The sequence below is a fragment of the Corvus moneduloides genome, chromosome Z (genome assembly GCF_009650955.1).
Source record: "Corvus moneduloides isolate bCorMon1 chromosome Z, bCorMon1.pri, whole genome shotgun sequence".
Classification (NCBI taxonomy): domain Eukaryota; kingdom Metazoa; phylum Chordata; class Aves; order Passeriformes; family Corvidae; genus Corvus; species Corvus moneduloides.
The window spans coordinates 1,767,241-1,792,119 of NC_045511.1; the positions used below are offsets into that span (position 1 = coordinate 1,767,241).

A 24,879-nucleotide genomic window follows, 5' to 3' on the forward strand; every position below is an offset into this window, starting at 1 on the left:
TTTCGTAAATTGGGCTTTTTGAGAGTTGGAGTTCAGCAGACAAGGTGTCATTCCTGCCTCAGTCTCTTTCGCTATCACTCTTCATTCATTTTAGAGGCTTTACACACGGTCTTTCAATAAATTCCTTACTGGATGAGTAAAAGTGGAAGATTTCCCTTAAATTCCTTAATGAAGATCCAGCTGTGGAATGAAAATATAAATCAAGTTTTCTTGTCTGGTTTATCCTGCCTTTCAGCTAACTCTGCCAAAAGAGTTGAAGTGTTTGCTTGCAATGCGGATATTGGTTTACTACTTCTATCTTAATAAAAACACAAACCCCACCTTGTTCCTTTTACCCTGCACTGATGTTTTTTTCAGTTGTGCCTTTGCTGCTTCCATTTTCTTCACATTTTTTTTTGATTTTACTTCAGATGTTCACTAACTGCTTCTTTCTTTTCCTCTGGGGTTGTGTTTTCTTGCTCCGCAGTTCCTGGTTCCACCTGTTAATAGTGCTGTGTGGCCAGAGTTTTGCTGGATTTCCTTCTTAGGTGGATAATGAGAGGTGGCTGTGAGGTGCCTGAACCTCCAGGCCTGTCTGCGTGTGCTTCTCCTACACATTCCTACAGATCCCAAGGAGGGAAATAAGTGTAAGGGAAAAAAAGTTTCAAAATCATACTTATAAATCCATTCCCCTCAGCCATGTCTTTGAATTAATTAAATTGATGTTTTCAGGTATGAATGAGCAAGTTACTGTTCAAAAACTATAGTGTTAAGTAAGAAATTAGTCTATACTTTCTTAAATATTGACTCCAAATCTCCTGAAGCCTAAGAGAGTACTATAGGTATGCAAAATGATGGGAGTCAGAAAATCTGTGTAGACCTTTCTGTAAAATGTGAGCATCTAGCATCAGTTTCACAAACCTCATGCACTGCAAATACGTACCAAATTTTAGCAGTTACAGCAGGATTATTTTTTTCCTCCATCACTTGGGTAAAATATGAAGAAAAAAGATGTGCTGTATTTTACATCAACCTGTTTTTCTCTCTGCTGTGTATCCTGTGTACTGTTCTTAACTGTACAGTTCAGTTATGGGCTATTTTCCTTTGTGGCATTTAACCCACATTTATTTATTGATTTTTAAGATTAATTTTAGCAAGCAAAGTTTTATAAATCTGGTGATTATACCAACTGGTAAGGAGATCAGGAAACCACAGAAACTCTTTTTGAGTGCTGTAGGATGCTGAAGCATTTTTTATTTAAAATGAATGTGGTCTTAACTGCCTGGAAAATATGATCAAAATCATAGGTCCTGTTCCTGCAATTGGTTTAATGCAGTTGGGTCACTGTAACCACACAGAACTCAATTTCTTTCACTAATAATAACAATAATTATAATAGCAGAGTAAACAAGTAAATATAAGAATTCCCCAGAGGGACAAGTATTGGTGATCTTTTGTCTCTGATTTATGAATTTCTAAATAAAATTACATCAGACGTCAAAATAACATCATACGGTATTTTATGTAGCAATAACCTTATTGTGCTACTGTAGCACTTTATGCTGTAGTAAATGGTGATAGACTGTAAATCACAATTTAACTGTGTTTATTTTTAGTGTGTTAAAAATACCTCATGAGCAAAGTTGTGGGAAACACAAACTCACAGTGAGTGAGAATCTCACTGCTTGGTATAATTCGAACTGAGCTCCTGCTCTTTGCATCTGCAGTTTGTGCTCCCTGAGTTGTAGCTATCCAAGAGCCTGGTATTCAAAAGAATAATTAATCAAAACATTTTAATTTTTTTAATAATTATTCTTGAAAGACCACCCCAGGACTAAGCTTTTTCTTTTTTCCCCTTTGTAATATTAACTACAAACCAATGAGATTGGTCAGTGGGGGTACTGGTTCCAGGTAGATGATTTTGAAATTCAAGATATTTTCATGCTTCATGCTTCTGAAACCCCAAATGGATGGTGGTGGTTGCTGTTGTTGTTTTTGAAATAGACATTTTGCTGCCTACCAGCTCAGGTTGCTTTCCTCAGTGTGGAGGAGAGGTAACAGGTTCTGGTATGTAACTTTATAACTGCGAATTTATCTTTTTTTTAAGAGTAGTGTACTATTTCAAGGAGTAGTTATCTCAGTAACTGTCATTTTTCCCAGGTTGGTGTTTTCAGAGTTTCAGGGAGAACCACTGAAGGTTTCAGGGGTGAGACTGGAGCGTTAACATGTCTTTGTCCATGCTTACAGCTGTCAACATGTTATTTAACGAGCTCTGGTAACTTCCTGTTTTGCGTTAGGAATTTGAAATTCGGCAGGTGGCCTTTGTGCTAGGGCTCTGCTGCTGATAATATGACTAAATGTGACCAAATTATTAGTCTCCGGCCATGGGGAGCAGTCTGTTTCCATCTGCGCAGCCGAGACGTAGCCGGAGGTGGCCTGACGTCTGTGGAAACTGAATATTCTCATTTTGCTGCTCCCAGAGCCATCTGGGCTGTGTGCATCTTCCCCTACCCAGGGATCACGTTATCAGCTGAGGTAAGCAGGGATGAGCTGCAGCTTGTGCAAGTGCGGCTCCCAGCTCCCGTGGGACAAAACTGTGCTCCCAGGGATGTTCCTGTTGCTGCTTGGCAGGGGTTGAAACCACACAGAACTGTTTAGCTTGGAAAAGCCCTGCAAGGCCATCGAGTCCAGCCATTCCCCAGCACTGCCAAGGCCACCACTGACCCCTGTCCCCAGGTGCCACATCCACACGTTGAAGAAAGTGTGTAAGAACAGGAGCCCTGATGCGACAGCAGTTAGGAGAAATTTTAAACAGGATGGGACTGTCTGTACATGGAAACATGGGATGGTGCAGAAGGGGAGACAGACAAGAGTTAAACAAGAATTAGGTAAGATTTGGAATGCTGAGAAAAGAAATTAGTAAAGAGGCAGGATAGGAACAGAGTGACAAAAAGCTGAGGAAGGTGCGTCAGACTTCTTTCTGATGAGAGACTGGGATGGGCAGGGTAGGACAAAGAAGGGTGGCTTCATCCTCACAGAGGACAGGGATAGATGGGATATTGGGAAGAACTTCTTCCCTTTGAAGATGGTGTGGCCCTGGCTGCCCCATCCCTTGTGTCCAAGGCCAGGTTGGATGGGGCTTGGAGCAACCTGGGATAGTGGAAGGTGGGTTGAACTTTAAAGTCTGTTCTAACACAAACCATTCTGTGATAAGGTGTGGGTGGGGGCAGTGGAAGCAGGTAAAAGAAAGAGCTGAGAAGGAATGTGTGGAATGGGGTCTGGGAGGGTGAGGAGGTGGGAATAAGCTACAAGGAGGGAAAACGGGAAGGGTGATGGCTTTTAGATCGGACAGATATCCATGGGTGGATGAGAAGGTTGTGGCTGGAGATGCTGGAGGGCTCAAGGTACTACTTGAGATTACTTAACTTGCACCAGTCGCATTCCTCTTGTCCCACTGGGACACCCTGTGGGAGAGAGTGCATGAAGGGATCTGGTCTCAGTTCCAGGATAGAGCGAATCATGAACTTCCACTTTGGTTGGTGAAACACAGCGTTGTGTCCCACAAAATAGCACCAAAGAGGGTGGGAGGAAACATGGGGATTGTTTTATTTGTGGGAGGAGGTTGCTTTGCTATTTCACTCATAAATCAGAGACTACAAAAAGTAACTTATTAGAAACTTAATCAATTAACTCAATGGGTTTTTGGCCAGAGTAAGTGAATTTTGTCTAAGAGGGGAAAAAAAAAACCCCAAACTCTTGGGTATCGTTTCAGAGCAAATTGAGTGAAATTATTTCTTTTCAATAATCATCAGGAAATATGTCCCTTTATGTACTATTGGTTTCAATTTACATTGTGTGTCATGTCAAAACAAATGATATTTTATACTACCCATTTTCATAGCTGTATTTTGTTTTTTGAAAAGTCTGGTGAATTTTCAATAAGCATTTAAAAGTCAGGAAATGAAATGTACAACCACAACTTATCCCTGTTATATTTATGTTTTACTGAGAGTAACCATTATTTAATGATCATATACTGTATTCTTCAATAACAATATGTTTTTCTTCTGGAAGGTTCCAGTGCTGAGCTTGAGATATTTGAGCTTGAGATATTTGTCAAAGTGGTTAATTTATTTCTTTATATAAAATCTTCTCTTGAGAACAGGTATAGGCACATAGTCATAAATAATCTGTTATTAAGAAATTACAATTAAGGCAACCAGGATGAATGTCTACACTTACTTTAGCATTTTGCATTTGTGAAGTAACCCATGAACTTGCTTTATCTGACCATATGTTTACGCTTAGCAGCCTTGGGATGATCAAGTTCTCCACTAGCAGAGTATCTTCTTGCAATGAAGTTCGTATGTGTAATTCATTAATTACTTGCACTAACAGCTTTTGAAATTTTCAGTTGCCTCTTTTTGTGAAAATATGTGTGTATTTCGCGTTGTCTTTCGGGCATTTCCTGTTAATCATATATTTTGTCCATCCCAACTAGTTGTCCTTGTTTACTGAAACTTCTTGGATGACTTGTTTTCATTTATACCATCATCACTTTCTCTTAAAATAGTATTAGTGACTTGTTATAATGAGAAATTATAGTGGTTTCCACATCCACTCATCGCCTGCTATTTGTGGAAACCTTTCTTGTAGTGATTTCATGTTTCCTATTTGTTCCTCAGTCTGGACCATTCTCCCCTTAAATACCTCTCAAGTTGTTTCTGTCTTCTCCCTGTTCTGATTTTTTGATCCTTTTTGCAAAAGGTGTTTACCATTGACCACCACACCTGAGTCTGTACCTGGGGATGTTTTGTCACATTTGCCATGAAATAGTGTTTTTCCCATCTGTAGGTTACAGTCACTGGCTTCATTTTAGCTTCCTTGTGGGAAATAGGAAAGTGCTGACAAAGAGCCATGTGATAATGGAGATACTTTAAAAAAATTATTTTAAAATTTATTTCAAGGATCTGAACTTTTATTTTGTCTCTTCATAAATAATAAAAGCATTATTTCTATATCTAAAACTGCATCAGCTTGCCAATTAACATGAATCATAATAAGGATGCTGTTTCAAATAGCTCTTGTACTGTGAAAGAGCTTCCAGAGGTACAGACTCACAGAATGGTTTGGGTGGAAAGGGACCTTAAAGTTCACCTCAGGGTTCCACCCCCTGCCATGGGCAGGGACACCTTCCACCATCCCAGCTGGCTCCAAGCCCCGTCCAGCCTGGCCTTGGACACTGCCAGGGATCCAGGGGCAGCCCCAGCTGCTCTGGGCACCCTGGGCCAGGGCCTGCCCACCCTCCCAGACAGCAATTCCTTCCCAATATCCCATCCAGCCCTGCCCTCTGGCACTGGGAAGCCATTCCCGGTGTCCTGTCCCTCCAGGCTCTTGTTCGAGTCCCTCTGCAACTCTCCTGAAGTCTCTCTTCTGTCTCTGAAGTTACGCAGAGCGATAACTTCGTGTGCAGTAGTCCTTGTTAAACATGTTTATGTTTTGACCGAGAATAACCCTGACTTTATAGAGGATCTTTTCCATGTTTTTAGGACAGTTCCTGTTGAGTCATTTTTACCAGTCCTTTAAGGCAGGGTGTTGGGTACATGTGTTTCCTCCATGTAGGTTGGCTGAGTACAAGGAAAGAGTGGATTGATTCTCCTTCTGCAATAAACTTGGAAATGGTGGTTAACTTCATCCACCCTGATACTGGAGGGCAGGGAAAGATATGAAGCTCTTAATCTAGCTGATGACTTTCTCTAAGTTTTAGGGGAAGAGACCTCATACCTGTCAAGGGAAAGGCTTCAGTGTGAAGCCAACGCTTCACCTGTGGATCTGTCCCCTCACCTTCAGTGTGTGCACTCTTGCCCGTCAGTCAGAGCTCCTGTGTGCTGCCTCTTGCCAGCCGGTGATGAGGGAAAATGGCAAGGCATTGGCAGAATTATTCAAGTGTCCTGAGTGTAAATGGAGGCTTTATAAAGGGTAAAGGGTAAGGTCAAAATGAGTGTATGAGTGTGGTGGCACAGAGCACAGAAATTAGTGAAGTGCCAGATGTAATCATCTTTCTACACCTGGTGTGTTTCCACATGACTTAAAGTTGATGAGATCTACTAGTGGTTAATGCTGCGGAGGTCTGACTCTTTTTTTTTTTTTTTTTTGACTTTTTTTTTTTCTTTGTTTTAGTTATGCTTTGCAGTACAAAAATTAAGTCACATTTGAGACTGGAAATTAATTTTCCTGTGTTAAGGAATGTGAGATTCCAGACGGATTCGTATGTTCATATTCAGACCTAGGTGCTGAAGAGACGTGTTTTTTTATTGTTTTCTTTTGCAGATACTGAAAAACATCACTTGGTATGCTGAGCGTGTCCTAACAGAGATCTCACTTGGGAGTCTTCTAATACTGGTTGTGATAAGAACCATCCAGTACAACATGACACGGACAAGGGTAAGACTTACGTGGAGCACTTGTGAATTCCTAACCTCAGCAGCTTGAATTCAATTTCAAACAGGGGGTCGGATTTTATTCTGTTGCCACCAGTTGGCATCTGGATTTGCAGGAGGGAAGAAAATAGACAGATCAGCTGTATTAACTAAGTGTTTCTCAACTTGTAACACAATTTCTGTGTTGTCATCCAGTTCATAGAGTACGGTTCTCTAAAGACTTTTATTCAGGCCTCAAACTGATCTTCAGTTGAGAGGAAAGAGTTCCTTAGTTTCATGAGAAGAAATGATTCGTTGTAGGCTGTTTGCGTCTCTTAAATGACTTAAAAGTGGGAATTTCAGGTCTATTTATTGTTAGTGTTTTCGAGAAGTACAACAGGGACATGGCCAGAAGACCTTTTTGAGCTCTGGCAGAGCAAAACTGCTTGAACTTCAGAGCTTAATAGCCTGGATTGGTTTTGTGCATTTTTCAAGCATTTGCTTTTTTACCTTTTTGCAAACACAAGTGTAGTATCATACACTTCTGAATATTTTCAACAATTAAAGGCACAGAATTTTTTACATTAAACAGTCTCCAAAATATTAAATATATTTTAAACTGGAAGAAGTAAGGGTTTTGCTTTTATGATAAAAAGAATTGGAAGGTACAAGAACAAATTTGGCATATATTTGTAGTATTTAGAATCTGTTATGTTATGTAAATGAATATTTTAGACTTGAATAGGGAAATGAATCCCTTTTGGATTAGATAAGTGGACAAGTTTCATTTTATGAAAACCCTTGACTTTGAAAGGGCCATCAGGTAAATGCTTATTTGGTCAAATGGTTTCAGGGATGCTGAAATGAGGACCAGTGCTCTGAAGTATGGTGTGGTTGTAGTTGTGGGATATATGCTGTGAAAGAGTCAATAGGGAGATGAGTTATGAAGTATAAAGTTTTAGGATAAGACTACAGGAGAGACAGAGGTAAGGTAGAGAGGAGGAAAATACCTTCATGTGTTTTTTACATCTGAAAGACAAATACATATCTATCATGTCAAATACATACACATATATATGTATACACTCTAAAATCTGTATGGAATCACTCTTTTATAAACCTTCTATTTTAAGAAAACGTGTTAAAACATCACCAAGTATATATGCTTTGCATTTCTGCCCTGTGTTTTTAAAACAACATTTATTACTCAGTCTTTTGAATGATTCCTAAAAGAGGTGTCAGTGCATATCCAACAAACAGTTTGGTGTGTTGGTTTTTTTATCTTCCCTATTCTTTCTGACAGGACAAATACCTTCATACAAATTGTCTGGCAGCCTTAGCAAATATGTCGGCGCAGTTCCGCTCACTTCATCAGTATGCTGCTCAGAGGATCATCAGGTAAATATAAAGATTCTGCTGGAAAATCATCTTTACTGAAACTCAAGAGTAGAGAAACATGAATTTTGTATGCCTTAGTAGTACAGGAACATTAATTTTACATGCCTTAGTAGATACCAATGAACTAAACAGCAGAAATCATAACTGAGTAACTAAATAATCTCAAAATAAATCTTACTTGCTCTATATTTCAACCTGATCTGAATGGACACAAAAAATATCAGTTTCTCTGTCTGAGAAACTTCTGCCTTTTGATCCTTTTAACAGAACAGCTCAATAGCTGCCTTCAAAACAGAAGGTTTTCGGGGATTTTTGTGAATTACAAATTCAATCATGTATCCAGTTATTATAAAAATGCACTGAGTGGTGCTTCTCAAGTATTGTACAGCATGGATTTTCAGCTTATTTCTTCCTGAATATTTGGCAAAAGGTCTGGTTTTTAAATCAAACATAATGCAATCATCATTTTGTGACAATACCCTGCAAATATGGGCAATAAAGCATAGATCTATGCTTTTCAGCTGATAAAGTTTATTATCTGTATAGTAATCAATAGTCAGTATCTGCTCTGGTTCTAAAACAAGGCCAGAACTTGGTCCTTCCTATTGTGTTTCTGTGCTGCAGAGCACATTGTAAAGGCAGGTAACCCTGCGCCAGGCACCCTTCTCATCTTGGCAGCCAGCCCCGCTCCATGCTCCAAGGGAAACTGGGAAGGTCCTTTTTAATGTGATCTGGAATAAATTGTTACAGGGCTTGTCAGGTACAGATTGCATGCCAAAAATAATAATTGTGTACCTGTACACTTTGTCAAGGACTGGGTTAACATGACATGCAGCTTGTTCTTAAGGATTTAATTCTCTCCAAGACACTTCTCCTTTGAAAATGGTTGGTGGTAAAAGTAGGACAGGTTACCAGAATGAATGCATTGTGTTGGTGCCTTTCACCTGCCTGATACTTGCCCTCTTTTCATACCCTTGGCAGAAGTAAAGAGGGTTCAGAGTTTGAAATGGAGCTATTTTTCCCTTACTTGCCACAGACATTGTCTTAAATATTTGCTGTGCTCATTTCTCAAATCACAGACATGAAAGTCTGAGTTTTCCAAGCATTTGAAATGTTTGGAAAGCAGAGATCCTGGTGTGGTGTGAGATACACTTCTCTGACTCAAAAACTTGGTCTTGTTCTTACTGTGATACTTCATTTGCCACTTCAGAGCTTCTTCCTAGGATCCTGGGTTCTGATTTAGTTTTGTTTTATTCTACTGCTGTTTCTGCATCCCAAAGTGAGATATGTTCCTCTGGTTGTATTTGGAGCAGGAAGCGGTTATCTTGCTAGTCTCAAGACCTAAGAATTTCTCTTTCAATGATTTCATGCAGCATTTCAGCAGGATCCTCTAATGTTTGGGAGCCTTATTCCTCATGTCTCTTGACATGCATGGTTACAATATGACTTTAACATTGCTGCTTGATTTTTAGCTGTGGTGTTCTTACTGGAGGCAGATAGACTTGCGCTGCTGCTTGACACTGAGGTGTGCAGAAAGAAGGCAAAGGGGCGAATGGCAGAAAACAGGGAAATGAAATTCAGTCACAGTGGAAGATCATCGAGTCCAGCTGTTGGAGTCCCTATCCCTGCAGGGGTTTAAAAGCTGTGCAGATGTGGCACCTGGGGACATGGGTCAGTGGTGGCCTTGGCAGTGCTGAGGCAATGGTTGGACTTGATGATCTTCAAGGGCTTTTCCAGCCTAAATAGTTCTATAGTTCTATTCTGTGATTCTATAAATTAGTCTGAGACCTCAGTGCATTTGGAGAATTGTAGACATGTTGGAGCTGTATTGTTCTGTCTGGAAATAATGTAAGGGTTGATAGAGAAAATGGCCATACTCATCAACTGAAGAAGCAAAAAAAAAAAAAAAGGCAATAAGATCTATATTATATATACCATGACATTCTTACATAGTCCAAAGGTATTCCATGCTGTTGCTTTTAAGCTTCTGTCTTCTTGTAGCCAGGCACTCCATATTATTCTAAGTGGAAATTGTAATGAAGGAGGTGACTTTAGATTTGAAACAGAACCAGCAAAACAAGAGGAGTACTAAGGAAAGAGGATCTTGTTCTGAAGTTAGAAAACTGTACATCTGGACAATAGGCAAATATGACCACCAAGAATTTAATTTGTCGCTGTGATCGTGATTGCTTATAAATCAAAAGACACTACTTAAAAAATATATTAAAATCTGTTGTAAAATGTCCTGTGGGACTAGGACACAGGCATGCTGGAAGGAAGAGCCAGTTCCAGCAGCAGCCTGTCTGCTGTTAGACTTTACTGCATTTTCTTCTCAGGAACTTTACAGCCCTAGGTTCCTTGGCAGGTTTAAACACCATAAAGGAAGTATTTTAACCCGATTTCCTCTCAAAATACACTAGATTTGCTATAAAGTTTCAGTTATCAAGAAAAGCAATAAAAATACACATATTTCTTAATATGCTGGTGTTTGAGTCTGATATGGTCCTTCCTTTTTCTACCTTAGTAAGTTGGTTATTCACAATTATTAAATTTAACCAGCAGTCATGGACCCAGCTTTGTTCAACTGTGATGCTAAAGCAAAGTATATTTATACTCCCATTCTGCTTTACCATCAGAGTACAACCATCTTAATGTGAAAGTGTTCTCTGTGAAAGAAAAACAAGATAGTACTTTGTATTACATGAAGTATTTCAGGGTATAGGTTTCTAAATCAAGTAGCTCTGAAACACTTAAAATCTGCTTAGCAATACAACTGAATAGACAGTCATAATTTAAACCTCTCCAGATGCTCTAATGACTCCTTCCTTAATGTGAGAATTAATTGAATTTCCATGCAGGCTTTTTCCTAATCCTATTCTGAGCAGAGACACCCAATTGTTTTAAATTCTGAAGACTATTTTCTGTGAAAGAATGAGCTGGGAATATCCAATGTAGTGCACTTAAGAGCTCAGTGGAATACAACTTCATAGTGTTGGGTAATTTGTGTCATGTTCCAGCAAAGCATGAAAATTGTCAGATTTGTGTAAATCTATCACAAGCAGCTGCTGGAAGTTAAAAATAGAAGTAATAGATGTTTCCTAGTGAGATCCAGGGTTCGTGTAGTGTTGGATGTCCTCTGTTGTAGATTGCCCTGACTTTGAAATCCTTGCCTTCTCTGATCCCTGTACGGGCCATTTGCTGAAGAGTTGGACTCAATGATCCTTGTGGGTCCCTTCCAGCTCAGAATATTCTGTGATTCTGAGATTCTCTGCATTGCTACACGGGTTTGTGTTTAATTACACAGAGCTCTTTTATCAGTGGAGCGCTGAGGGTGGTACTGCACTGCACCGTGAAGTGCTGCCATTTGTAGTATCTTGAAATTATATTTAAATGTACCTGCATAGTAATGCAGGTATTCAGTTTGTCACTTACCACTGCAAGTCAGTTGGCATTAATTCCTTTAACCTATTTGGAAACGGCTTTCATGATATTTGGCTTTTCTGCGGCTTGCCTGACTGCTGTAGTATATGGAACACTTGGAGGGTCTTCCTTGGATTAGCTGTGTTCTGGCATCTCCTCTCCATGTCATTCTAATAAAATTAGTGACAAGAAGAGGGCTGATCACTTCTGGCAAATGCTTTTCCTATAGCTTCATGTGTTGGAATGTTTGCTGTTTCCTAAGCAGTCATATGCCACTAGAGGTTGCCATGCACCTCACTAATTACATGTGCACTTCTAACATTAAATGACTTTATGGGGGTAGAAACATCATCCAGTTTTCCTTTTTTTCTGCATTATCACCACAGCTGCCCATGTGTAGGGCTGTGTGAGACACTAAGAACTTCATTGGTTGCGCTTATGTTGGTTTCTTTGGCAGTCACAGAGGTTCCAGGAGATTCAGGGAATGACATGAGGAAAGAGGTTTGTGTCAATTTTCCTGATGCTTGTAGGAATCAAGTGGAATTAAGGAAGAATATGTGCTTTAAAGAGATACAGATCAGAGACCTGTGTAACTTGTGCATGCTATGGGATGCAGTAGGTTGTACTTGAGTGTCATCGTAGCCATGCTGTACCTGCTTTGAGAGCAAAGCTTGAAACCTATGTTCCAGCTGTAGAGGTTGTTTTTCTCTTTATTTAAAAAAGTTGTAAGTAGTGTACTTAGACATCAGTGCTTTTAAAGTCTGACTGCGTTGCTGTAGTTGCTCAGGACTCACATCTGAGAGGAGGATGAAGCACTCTTCAGCAAAGTCTTCATCTTTCTGTAGGGTCAATTATGTTTCTTAAGCTACTGTGAAAATTGCCATCCTTAATGATATGTGCTGCTGTATTCGAGACATTTCAGCTGCCAGCCAAACCATTTATTTGCTTTATGGTTTTCTATGTTAGTAATTTAATTGCTCTGGTATGGTTTCCTCTTATAGGATTCTGATGGGATTTTCTTGAGTAAAAATATTTATGACTGTTGATTAGGAAAAAGAGTACAGGATGTTACTTTAAACTGTGCTTTTGAAACCTATGTTATCCTGGACTAAAAATTGTCCTTAAGTTGTAATGTGCGAGTTTCTGTAGGAACATTTTATTGCTACTGCAATGTATTTCATAGGATCCCGGAATAGTTTCAGTGGGAATGGACCTTAAAGCCTATCTCATTCTACCTTCCCTTCCCTGTCCAATGTTTTCCTTACTGTAATTGTAAATAAAATTCTTCCTTACACCCAATACAGCCCTGCCCTCTGGCAGTGGGAAGCCATTCCCCGTGTCCTGTCCCTCCATGCCTTGGCCCCAGTCTCTCTGCAGCTCTCCTGGAGCCCCTTTAGGCCCTGCCAGGGGCTCTGAGCTCTCCCTGGAGCCTTCTCTTGTGCAGCTGAACACCCCCAGCTGTCCCAGGCTGGCTGCAGAGCAGAGGGGCTCCAGCCCTGGAGCATCTCGGTGGCCTCCTCTGGACTGGCTGCAGCAGCTCCAGGTCCTTGTGCTGTTGTTCCCCAGGGCTGGGGCAGCTCTGCAGGTGGGGTCTCCCCTGAGCGGGGCAGAGGGGCAGAATCCCCCTGCCCTGCTGCCCACGCTGGGGATCAGCCCAGGGCACGGGGGGTTCAGGTCCAGCTCTGCCCCACAGCACCCCCAGGTCCTTCTCCTCAGGGCTGCTCTTGATCCATTCTCTGCTCAGAAAAATTTGTGTGAATTTCTTTCAACAAAGAAAAAAAGTGTTTATAGAGCAGCAAGACCTGTGTGATCTGTATTAGGGGCCACACTGAACCGAAAAATCTGAAATTGTTAGTGTGTGAATGTGATGAAATTAAAATTTACCAATTGCTTAATAATATCATTTAGCAGTGCCAATACCAAGATGTAATTGCTGGCTCAAAACTTTCTCAGCTGCTCACATAGATAAATTTGTCTCCCACACAGCTTTAGACACTCTGAGCATTCTGGTTTTCCTGCCTTTTTTTCTTTGATGTCCACAGTGTTTTTTGGAAGCTCTGTAACAGAGAGCTTCCTCTTTCGTTGGAGAATAGCAATGGGATAGTTGGACTAGAGAACTTGTGAGATGGAGTTACCAAAATCAAAGATGCTTCTTAAGGGCAAAAGCTTGGAAGCATAATCCAGGTTGCTGCATGAATGCTTCAAACTTGTTTGCTTTCTAATTTATTTCTCCTTTGGAAATGTGGGTATAGAATAGAAGTGTTTCTTCTCATACAGGAGTTGTGATTTTTAAATTGTAAGATTTGAGCTAAGTTGGCATTTCAGACTTCAACTAAGGTGTCTAAATTGAGCAAATCAAATTAGGTGAATAGGGTATGCAGTGATTTTGTTAAACTCATTGTTCTGGCATCTTTCTTACAGTAGAGTAATGAATGGGGTTAAATTAGAGCAGTTTTTCAGACAGAAAACTTCCTAAAATTGTTCCAGATTTGGGAGTTGAAGCCCTTTGACACTAGGAAACCTTATTTTGAAAAACTTTTTAATTTCAGGAATGTCACCTTTCAGTAATCAAAGCAAGATAACACTAGTAGAATGTTCAGTGATTGATTTTTAACAAAATCACCAACCTAAGCATTTATTAACACATAACATGAAAACTAGTTCCTCTCTCCTTTATTCCTTCTCCATTGGTACTGTTGGAACAAGGGATTTATGTTGCTTAGAGCTGCACAGCTCTGGGGATCATTTGAAACACACAGGTTTGCATCATACCATGCTCACTGGGAGCCTGGGCTTGGGTAGGCTGTAATGGCACTGCAGGAATGATCAATAGACAAGGTTTTTACAATCTGGGTTCAAATCTTCATCTCTTAATAGGGCCATTAAATTAAATCTCAGTTTACTGATCTCTTAATCATAGCAGAGGAGTGTTAACAATGGCAAGCCCTAGAGAAAAGAGACTGTTTCTGCTCCCACGGCAGCAGACATTGAGGGACTTCACAGGTTAAATGATAACATAATAAACGATGAAGCTTCTTGGAATTAGTGCCCTGTGGCCAGAGCTATTAAATACTGAGCCCTCCAAGCATCAGCTTTGTACTGCTCAATACTGAACCCTCTGAGCATCAGCTTTCCCATTCCTTTTTTTAACCAAAAGAAAAGAAGAAAGGAAGGAATTGAGGGTAATGAACAGTTTCACTAAAGCAGTGAAATCTGCCTCTGCAAATAACGTGAGTGGAATAGTCAAAAATCCCTAGTTTCTGATAGTGAAACTCAAGTAGCTCCAGTCTGAGCTGTTCAAGAATAACAGGTTATTTTGTTCTCTTTTGAATCACATATGGGTTGGTTGTGCTAGAAAGAAATGATTTCAATGAAAGTTATCACTACAGTATGACTACTTCCTAAATTTTCTAAATGATATTTTTAACCTCAGGCTTATGTTAATTTCGCTGGCAGTGCAGGATGCCCCTCAGACCTACTCTGCAATTTCATGCTTTGGGGTAACCTGTCGATACAAATGGTGGCTTTTCGTAATTCCTATCCCTGATTATTTTTATGCAGACATCATGTCACTGAGGTGAACAGGCAAAGAGCACTTTTTGTGTATACAGCTTCAGGTGATTTATCTGCAACTTAACCAGCTTGTTTGATTTTCTGTGTTTGCGCTAAAGCAGTAGCTGATGACCTGTTCATCCCAACAAACTTACATTGCCATACAATACTCAGACTGGTGAACTTGTTCCTTTCAAAAATCTGTATTGGTTTTCCCCTCCATCCTTCATTTGGGTGGTATTTACCATGTGCTGTAAGACACAGGTTTTAGCAATAAATCCTCTTCACCATGAAAGGCTGCAGAACTGACTGGTCAACTTTGCCTCAAAAGTAAGAATTAAAATCCTCAAAGACAATTTAATGCTTCTTAACTTTGAAATAGTTTGTAGCATTTTTGTTTAGAAAAGATAACATTTATTGTCTAGCCTGGATATAAAATGGCTTCCCACTGCCAGAGGGCAGGGTTACATGGGAAGGAATTCCTGGCTGTGAGGGTGGTGAGAGAAGGTGGTGAGGTTTCCCAGAGAAACTGGGGCTACCCCTGGATCCCTGAAAGTGTCCAAGGCCAGGTTGGACAGGGCTTGGAGCAACGTGGGATAGTGGAAGGTGTCCCTGCCCGTGGCAGGGGCTGGAATGAGATGATCTTTAAACTCCCTTACAACCCAAGCCATTCTATGATTCCATGATAAAATTATATTCTATTTATGAGAAACTGCCTAATAATGAGATTTTTTTAAACCCTTGTGCGGTGCAGGATGTTGCAAAAGTGGTAATCCCATTTTTATTATGCGTTCCAAGTAGAGTGAAAACTAATGCCTTCTCAGAAAAAGGGCCTTCATGATATTCTTATAGCTCAGGCTATGTTTGAAAGAGGACACTGTGGAAATGGAAGATCAAGCAACTTCAAGCCCCCGAGCCTGAGCTTTGCTTTCCACCTGTGGGCTGCCAGTGGCCGAGGTTGTGTGCGCAGCAGGACACCTGGCGACACTGTTTGAGTCACCCGGTCAAACCCTCGGGCAGCTTTGCCTTCTCTTCCTTGAGCTGTGCACAGGCACATGCTCCCTGCTCTGTGTGTGGTGCTTTTTATACCACTCATTCTCTGCTCTGTCACTGTTACTCCTCAATCCTACAGAGGGTCTCGAATCCCTGGGGTGCCTTTTATCAGGAGGCAGAAGTGATTTACAGAGATCTCAATAGCGTTAAATAAAAGAAACATATGCTGGCCTTATTAGTAGCTTGTTGACCTAGATTAGCTGTGGGGAAGCTTATAAGCTGATCAGCCATTCCAAAATTGGGAGGTGTCATTGCAATTAGTAGGAAAGGCTGTGACAAAAGGGGAGGGAACAATTGTTCAGACACGGGAAAAGAGAATATTAGTAGCAAATGGGCTCTTGCTGGCATTACTTAGGGGTGTAAATAGAATGAAGTTAATTTTTTAAGAGGAAAGAAGCATTCTTTGTTACTTAGAATTGAGTGTAGTTGTGGTCAAATGTACTAAAATGCTGCTTTAGCTATGTAAACAGCAAGACCCCCATGTGGGCTTGCCTGTTTTTGCCTGTGTGTAACATATGGAGGTGAGGTTTTACGCTGATATCAGCTGTTTCCAACATGGAAATATCATTGAACTTGGTTTAAGCCTGGTTGAACCTGCTGGGGATTCTGAGTGGGCATCTGATGGGACAGTAATACCCTCGTCCCCCATCTGGCGCGAGCAGTCAAGTGCCCCACGTGCCATTGGAAGTGTTTGCAGCCCAGGACCCCCAGGTCACGGGTCATGGAGTCTCCCCAGATGGACAGATTGGTTCAGTGTGAACCACAGAGGGCTACTGGGGAAACAGTTGCTTCTCTCTGTGTCAGGTTTTTCTCACAGCGTGGTTAAACTATCTTATCTTCTGCTCTGCAGTTAATGGCCACAGGACTCCTTAAAAATGACATTTTGATTGCTGATCTGGCTTAAAGAGGTATTTAGTATCAAGATATGCGCCACTCTGAAAGCTCAACTTTGTACAGGGTAGTTTGCTGTTCCCTCAACCACTTTTTGTGTCTCTGCTGACTTGTATGCCGCAACCAGCAGGATAATTCTGTCATTTTCAGGGGGCAGGACACTACTATGACTCATTTGTCTTCTACCATTGAGAATATTGTGTGGTATTTCAGAGTCTTTCAAACTGCAAGTCACTGCCTGGCAGGATGTGTGGTTCAAATTAGCATAGAACTGAGGTGTGTTGAAGCCTTGATCCCTGTTTCAGGGCATCTAGAGCATCACACATGTCACACAGAGCTAGAGTTAGGAGGGAGAAGGCCCCATCGTGACATCTTTAATTATTATTAATTTAATTTAAAATTTAAAATTCATAATTTTATGATTCATAATCATAAGCTCTTTGGAAACAGTGTAATTTGACGTAGTCTTCAAATTGGGAAATTAAACTTTTTTTTTTTGGTGGAACCTTGAAACTGTTGATCTTGTGAATCTCTTCTGATGGAGAAGGAGAAATATCTGAGGAAACCTGTAGAGAAATAACTATTTTCGCGATACACTTCCAGTGCTGTTTTACAGATGAATTTGCAGAGTAGGCTGAGGTTGTTCTGAGTTCTGCCACTTAAGTTTTCTGCATGTTTAATGGCTACAGGAAGCAAAAATGAGAAAGCCAGTAGCATTACTCCAGTCCTGCTAATGCAATTTTGATTTCTTTTAGCTGGAAAAAATGTTAAGGCTACCGAAATGTTTGCTGGGTTGTGTCCCACTCTGTTATTTGGGATTTGGATGTCTGATGTGGGGGTCACAGAATGGTTTGAGTGGGAAGAGACCTAAAAGATATCTAGATGTGATCCTTGCAGGTTCTGTATTCTAAAAAGACTGTTTTATACCAATAAGTTGTCCTGCATAAGATTTTTTCTGAGATTTAAAAAAACAAGGGAATTCTGATAGTCTTTTAGAAACTATGATTTACCATTCTAGCAGAATCCTAGAAACTGCAGTCTTGTCTTCTCCGTTTGTTTTGAATGGAACATATTTATGGGACAGCGTTCCTTAACAGAAATAGAGGTGACTCAAGATAATGACTTGCTTGAACCTGTCATTTATCCTCAGTTGCAGGGTATTTGGCTCATTAATACTTTATTCTGATACAACATGTACTCTTTCCTTTTCAGAAATTTTCTCTTTGGAAAAACTGTGCACTGTGACCTAAAGAAATGAATGACTAATGAACTTACAAGGATTTATCTGACAAACTAAAATGGTTCTGAGTAAACATTAGTATGGAACAAAAGTGTAGCCAAAAATATAGCATTAATTATATTTTTTTTTTACTTGTCAGGAGGCTGCTGCTTATTTCACATTTTAACTGATGTCATTATATATGTCTAGTATTTTTCCAGCTCTGCAGTTCAGTGAACTGATGTCCCTCTCCACTTGTGTGAAACCAGGATAGGTATGAGTGGCTGCAGGGAGTCAAGCAGGGCTATGTTATACCCAACTGACCTGTGTGAGTGTCCTCCTGATAACTTTCCTTTCCACCACACATGGAAATTTTTAGTTCATTCAGACCCCATACTTCAGTGAGGATTTTCAAACAGGCTTTCTAGTGGATTTTGGGAATAGAAAATAATAGTTTGTGAAATTTCTGAGTCTCTTAAGTACTCAAACTGAGGTATTTCCCACCACCATGTATTTTCACTGGAGTTTTTGTGGCTCTCAAAGACAATATTGCACATTGAATCATCTGACATTTGTAAATGGAGGGTGAAACTATAGGTACAGGCGAAAGAATCAGGATTTAACAACTTTAATGTGCAGCAGGTCTTTATAACCGCTGAATGACTCAGCCTTTTTAATGGTAATGGCCTTCAGCGAGTTTAGGAAATAACAGGCTTTTAGGTAAAGTAAATGCACTTAGTTTTGTAATGAATAAATGAATTTACTATAAAGTTGTGTGGAGACATGCTTCTGTAACTTGTTAGTTGTGTGCTAGGGCCTGTCTCCCAGTACCCCAGTTTGCAGGGGCTTAGATTGGATGGATGGTGGGTGGGGGAGAGGAGCAGGGGCTCAACCGCTGCCCTCACTTGCTGCTGTCTCCTGATGGAGGATTTTCCAGGTTCAGGCAGACGGAGATGCAAATGCCTGTGTTAATGAGGGTGTCATAGCATCCCTGTAATCCCATGCAGAGCCTGTGAATTATCACAGGTGTCTAGCCAAAGGATAAAAGCACAGGAGGTTTCCAAAACAACATTCCCATAGTAGCATCTCTTAAGCTTCCAGGGATATGTGCCTTCCAAGTAACCAGTGCATCTGGGTGATTAAAGCCTTCACCTTTGTCTGAAACATCAGAACTGAATAGACACTTCACCTGAGCACTTTTATATCTTTTTTGCTTATAGGTCATCAGTTATTTTGGTCTGCTTTTAATATATAAATCCTTTTGTTCTTTTTGATGGAACTTCATCTGTACAGAAGTAATTTGGCCTTTCTATAGAAGAATCTCATATATTTCTCGTTTTGTTTTCAGTCTATCAGACATCTCCAGAACTTGTTTGGTTTTCATTTCCTTGCCCTCCTTCACTATAAATGCTTTCATGCATAAAGATAATACTCCTCTCATAAGCCTGTCGTGTACATTTGGCCAGTACTGTGACAGAGTGCTGCTTCAGGGCATGGGAACTTACATCTGTGACACATTATCACAAATAATCGCTTCTTAAGTATTTAAATAATTTTCATCCTTTTCTGTGTTGTTATGGCACCTTTAACCCCATGGTGACCCCTCGCCGCCAAACTGCTGTTTTGCAGTAATGTAATTTAAAATCCTGTCATCACTCCATGATATAAGATATAAATTTAGGGATACTTGTATCTGAAAGGAAGGCCTGCAGGAATGAAGTATTTTTAGAAGTCTGTGAGAATGTTCCTTAGAAACGGACATTAGGTGGGGATCAAGGAGGAAGGAAAGTGCCAGCAGTGGAAAAGGATCAAGTCAGGATTAGTTGAGAACTGGCACATCCGTGTTCACAGGACTTGGTAAAACACATCCGAGAGTGCCATGTGTGTTGACTTGTGCCAGTGCAAGACCACTGTTTTGGATCACATCTGGAAAAGTGCTTCCAGGTTTTGGGGTTGCTAAACTGGAGGGAGTTCTGTGGAGGGCCGCATGATGGCTGGGAAGGTGGGCTCAGGGCACTGGGCTTGTTTAGCCCAGTGAAGGGGAGAAGGCTTCGGGGCAAGGCTACAGCAGGAGATTCACACAAAGGATGAGCAGCATTCCCATGTGTATGAGAAGGCTACTGAGGAGATGGAGACAGGCTCTTTACAGAGAAGGGTGTGGCAGGAAGATGAGACAGAATGGTCAGGAAGTTCCAGGCTGAGGGAACAATGCAATTTTTCATGGTCATGGCAGAATTGGCACAGCAGCACAGGGAAGTTGCAGAGTCTCTGTCCCTGGAGGCTTCTGAGACCCAACCAAATAAATCCCTCCTCAGGTTTTAACCCTGCTTTGAGCAGGAGGTTGGGCTAGACACACCTTAAGGTCTCTTTCATCTTAACTATGACTCTAATAAAACATTATGACTCTTAAGAAAAATAATTCAGAAAAACTGTATGAGAAATGGGGAATTTCTTAAGCAGTTTTGCTGTGCTAACACCACAGTGGCAGAAATTATCCCCAAAGAAGCTCAGAACATCTTTCAATGATCGTGGGCATGTCAATCTTTTGAAACATTCTTGGTACTGAAAAAGAAATAGATAGTTAGATGTCTCTTGTGCTTCATCAGTACCATAGTTCATTGTGTCATGAGTGGCAGTGTACTAAACAGAAATGAAAAGTTCAATCCAAAATTCTATTTTTCCATGATGTATATGATGCATTTCACTGTTGGCAAGAATCACAGAATCCTAGACTGGCCCATGATAGGAAGGAATCTTAAAAATCATCTTGTTCCTACCCTCCTGCCATGGACAGGGGCACCTTCCACTAGACCAGATTGCTCCAAGCCCTGTCCAACCTGGCCTTCAGATAGGCGGAGAGATGATTTGCCTTTCAGCTCTTTATACTGTATGAAATAACATTAATTGGTGATATTTCAGGCAGAATATAAATCAGTTCTCATGAAGTGGATGATCTAATAAATTGTTGTTATCATATATTTAGTGTTTGAGTACAGAATGTATTTTAGTTGTGTTTGTCTTTGGGAACAGAGGAGTAGTGACTAATAGGACTTCCTAGAACACAAGTTATCAAACATGAACAGTAATAAAATGTTTGCTGCATGTCGTGATGTTCTGCCCACGTGTACACAGGTAGTTTGGTGTGTTGAGTAACGTGTACTAGTTTAATTAGCTTATACTTTCATTTATTTTTCTTTTAAAGACCTTCATATTGGCTTTCCTGTAGAGTCGTGTTGTAACACAAGTGCCTTTTGAAAATACAGTGATTAAGTCTTCAAGCTCAGGGAAAGATGTTATTTGCTGTGCATTTTTCAAATTCTGCCACAGAAACAATATGACCTAAATATTTAATCAGGCTTAGCAGAATTGGCTTTTTTTTATTGCTGCAGATTAATCTAGTTTCTCTGAGCTAATTAATACGCATGGCATGTATGTCTTCAAGACCTTTCTTTTTATCAATAATGTTAAAGATTTATAGCTCTCATAAAATCTGGCATGTGCCAAGAGGAAGATTATGAATTACGATTACTTAAACATTAATACTGGGAATTTTTCTTTTGAATCCTGTATATGCTGTTTCAGCCCAGGTTGTATTTGTAGAGGGGTTAGTGAACACTGGTTTTATACCATTTTTCTGTACCCTGCCCAATTTGCTTCCTTTCTGTGTTGTTGAGATGTTGGCCTGGTGCTGTTTACATTTTTGGCTTTGATAAATTTATTTTAAAATTGCAGTTGACTTCACTAGAGAAAATATCAGCTTTCTAGTTTAAACAAATAAGGATGTAAGTGGCTTTGCATGTTTTGCTTGGTGCTGTTGTCTTGTTCAAGTCTTAAATTTTGGATTAAAAAAATGAATGTAAGCGTATCATGAATTTCAGCACTTCTTATTTTCAAACTCTTATTTTTGCTAGGTGTTTAGTCTTTGGCTGTTGTCTTATGTACACTTCTTGAATTAATGTCAAGTTTGAATTAAATATTGGTAGTGATATTATCACCTAAACCAAAATAATTGCAGTGACCATTTAGGATGTTGAAATTTTCAGAGAAACTTTGGGAGAGTCTTTAGCAAAGTCTTATTTATTTGTTGTTTTGACTATCTGCATGTTTCACACAAGGTGCTTGGATGGCTTCCAGATGATCAGGGGGATAACTAAAGTTGTAGGAAGCTGTGACATCCTTCTGTGCCCTGGCATCCCAGATGGAAAACCACATCCTGGGGTGCATCAAACACAGCAAAATGAGTTGGTCAAGGGAAGCGATTGTCCCACTTCGCTCAGTGTTATTGTAGTCTCATTTCAGGCACTGTGCGCGGTTCTGGACACACCATCTAAGAAGGATGTGAAAGTCCTTGGATGCATCCAGGGAAGGGCAACTAAGATGGTGAGAGGGCTAAAAGGACTGTCCTGTGAGGAGCAGCTGAAGAGTCCGGGCTTGAGTAGTTTGGACAGAAGGAGGCTGAGGCATGACCTCATTGCTCCCTGCAGCAGCTTCCTGAGGAAGGGAGTCACGTCTTGTCCTATCACTAGATCCCGGGGAGGTGTGGGAATGGTTCAAAACTGCCCAGGGGAGGTTCAGACTGGAAATTAGGAAGCATTTCTTTACTGAGACGGTGGTAAAACCCTGGAACAGACTTTCCTGGAGAGATGGACCGTCATGGAGTCCCAGAATGGTTTGGGTTGGAAGGGACCTTTAGTCTTACATCATTTCAACCCTCTGCCATAGGGGCACCTTCCACTACCCCACATTGCTCCAAGCCCCGTCCAACCTGGCCTTGGACACTTCCAGGGATCCAGGGGCAGCCACAGCTGCTCTGGGCAACCTCTGTCAGTGCTTTAACATGCTTTAGCTTGGTCAGCCGTGAACCGGTCAGGCAGCTGTACTACAGAGAACTTGCAGGTCCCTTCCTACTGAAAATATTCTGTTCTCTTCATGCAGAAACCTCCACTTTCCCTCTGGCTCTCAGCATCAAACTTCCATAGATTTTAAAGTGTGTCTTTGATGCCCTTGTTTAACTGCTGTCATCAGAATACCTTTACTGTTTGGGGTTAGCCAGGCTCTTAGGAAAGAAAACTTCTCTTTGCCTTCATCAAAACTGCATTTAATTGCAAATAAATGTAGATATACTGGGTTAATTTTTATATGTATATAGAAATGACCTGTTTCCCCTACATGTGCCTGAGTATCAGGCATTGAGCGGTGAGTACAGTAGAGGGTCTCAGCCTTCATTTTAACTACTTCTGGTTCAGACAAATCTAAAAAGCTCTCAGGCAGAGTACCAGAGCTCCAGGATTACAGGAGATTGGGATAAATGGGTGAGAGTATTCTCACAGCAGTCAGATGAAGGCGTTCACCTCTTGATGAGAACAGGCTGTCCTTGGAGGGTGGCAGAGGAAAGGACAGTTCAGAAGTTGGGGAGAGTTAAAAGCAGGACCAATTATCCCTTTGAGCCAATTCTCTTTTTTATTTTTTTCTAGAAGGTTGATACAGCTGACTAATGTGGTTTGTTTGGGGTTTTTTTCCTTTTTTTTTCCTTTTCTCTTCTCTTTTTTTCATTTTCATTTGCCAGCCAGTTCTGCAGCTTTGTCCCTGCCCATACCAGCTGCTGGGCAAGATTAGACAGTGCCAGGATCAGGGAAGGAAATATTAATGGGTGCCAGAAACATGAGTAGAAAAAATTCTCAAATAGCAGGTAGTTTACAGGCTTCTTCACAGATGTCAGGTTCTCTGTGCTGTCTCTTACAGTATTGAATAACTGTAGGTATATTTTTATTCCAAAATTCACATTATTGATGGTTAGCAAGTAAGTGGTTTTTATGGTGGTTTTGGTGTTTTGTCCAATTTTTGTCTCTTTCAATTCTCCACCCTCAATGTGTAGAAGAGAAAGTGGAAAACAAGAAACCTATAAAAATACCTATGGAAGTAAATCCTTGGAGCCTTCTAAATGCTTCTTTCTGCCGTTATAAAGACTGAGTTTGGTGCTTTGCCATAATGCCTGTCAGTTTTGAGCACCTTCTCTTATCTTAAAGATGTTGTTGGGTTTCCATGTTTACGTTTCCATCCAGCTGATATTCTGTAATCACAGGAGGCCGCAGCTCATCCAGTATGAGAGATGGGGAACTATCAGACAGAAAGGATCCTGGCACTTTAGTCTCCAAAATATTGATGCTGACTTCTGTCACTCTGGATCTGAAAATTTTGGGGTTCTGTGGCTTTCATAGCCATGGCTGTTAAAGACAAAGAACATTATTAACTTCAAGTTTTAATGGAGAATGTGGAACTTTTATTTCATAAATTTAAATTTCTATTGAATGTCACTGTGTATTTTTGTGTAGTGGGAAGGCAAAAGAGGAGTTTTATTATTTTTATTACCAAAAAATAAAGAGAGTGAAAGCTTACTGTAATACATGAATAGTTACTTTTTTTTCGATTGGGATAACTCAAGTCCACCCTAATTTTCCTGATACAGTTTTGTAACAGGGCACTCTACCTTTTAGCTTTTAGAAGTTGACACTGTCATGTTGTCTTACCAGAATTCAAAATGTTGATCAGATGGCTTTTTATATGAGAGGATTACAGTCTTTTGAAGTGGGATTTATTACAGTGTGAGCTACATTTTCATCCTCCAGGTAAACAGAATACCTGAATAATACACAAGCACACACACGCAGACACACCCCATCAGTCAAATATGATGGTCTTTATTTTTTGCAGTAGTGCTTTTTCAAAAATTTCAGTACTACATTGTAGTTGAGGATAGCCTTTTGCTATAAAGTTAAAGAAATGTCCCCCAAAACCAAGCAGAAACAAGAATTTCGGTAACATGTAAAAGTAGATGTAGCTGGAGACCTCATATCTGGTGGATCAAATAAACTGATTTCAAACTCACAAGCAGTCAGTGAAAATTTATGTCAATGTCTCTTAATGTACATGGTCTTAAAGAAACTCTGC

The 24,879-nt window shown here is 40.4% G+C and overlaps 1 protein-coding gene across 13 annotated transcripts in view; it reads left to right on the plus strand.

The window, feature by feature from the left end:
* Positions 1–24,879, plus strand: part of DYM (dymeclin) — a 212,054-nt gene that overhangs the window by 90,310 nt on the left and 96,865 nt on the right. For all 13 annotated transcript variants that reach the window (XM_032095580.1, XM_032095567.1, XM_032095568.1 and 10 more), the window contains 2 exons: positions 6,310–6,423; positions 7,702–7,796. In XM_032095580.1, the coding sequence (XP_031951471.1) occupies positions 6,310–6,423; positions 7,702–7,796 (209 nt within the window). The remainder of the gene's footprint in view (positions 1–6,309; positions 6,424–7,701; positions 7,797–24,879) is intronic.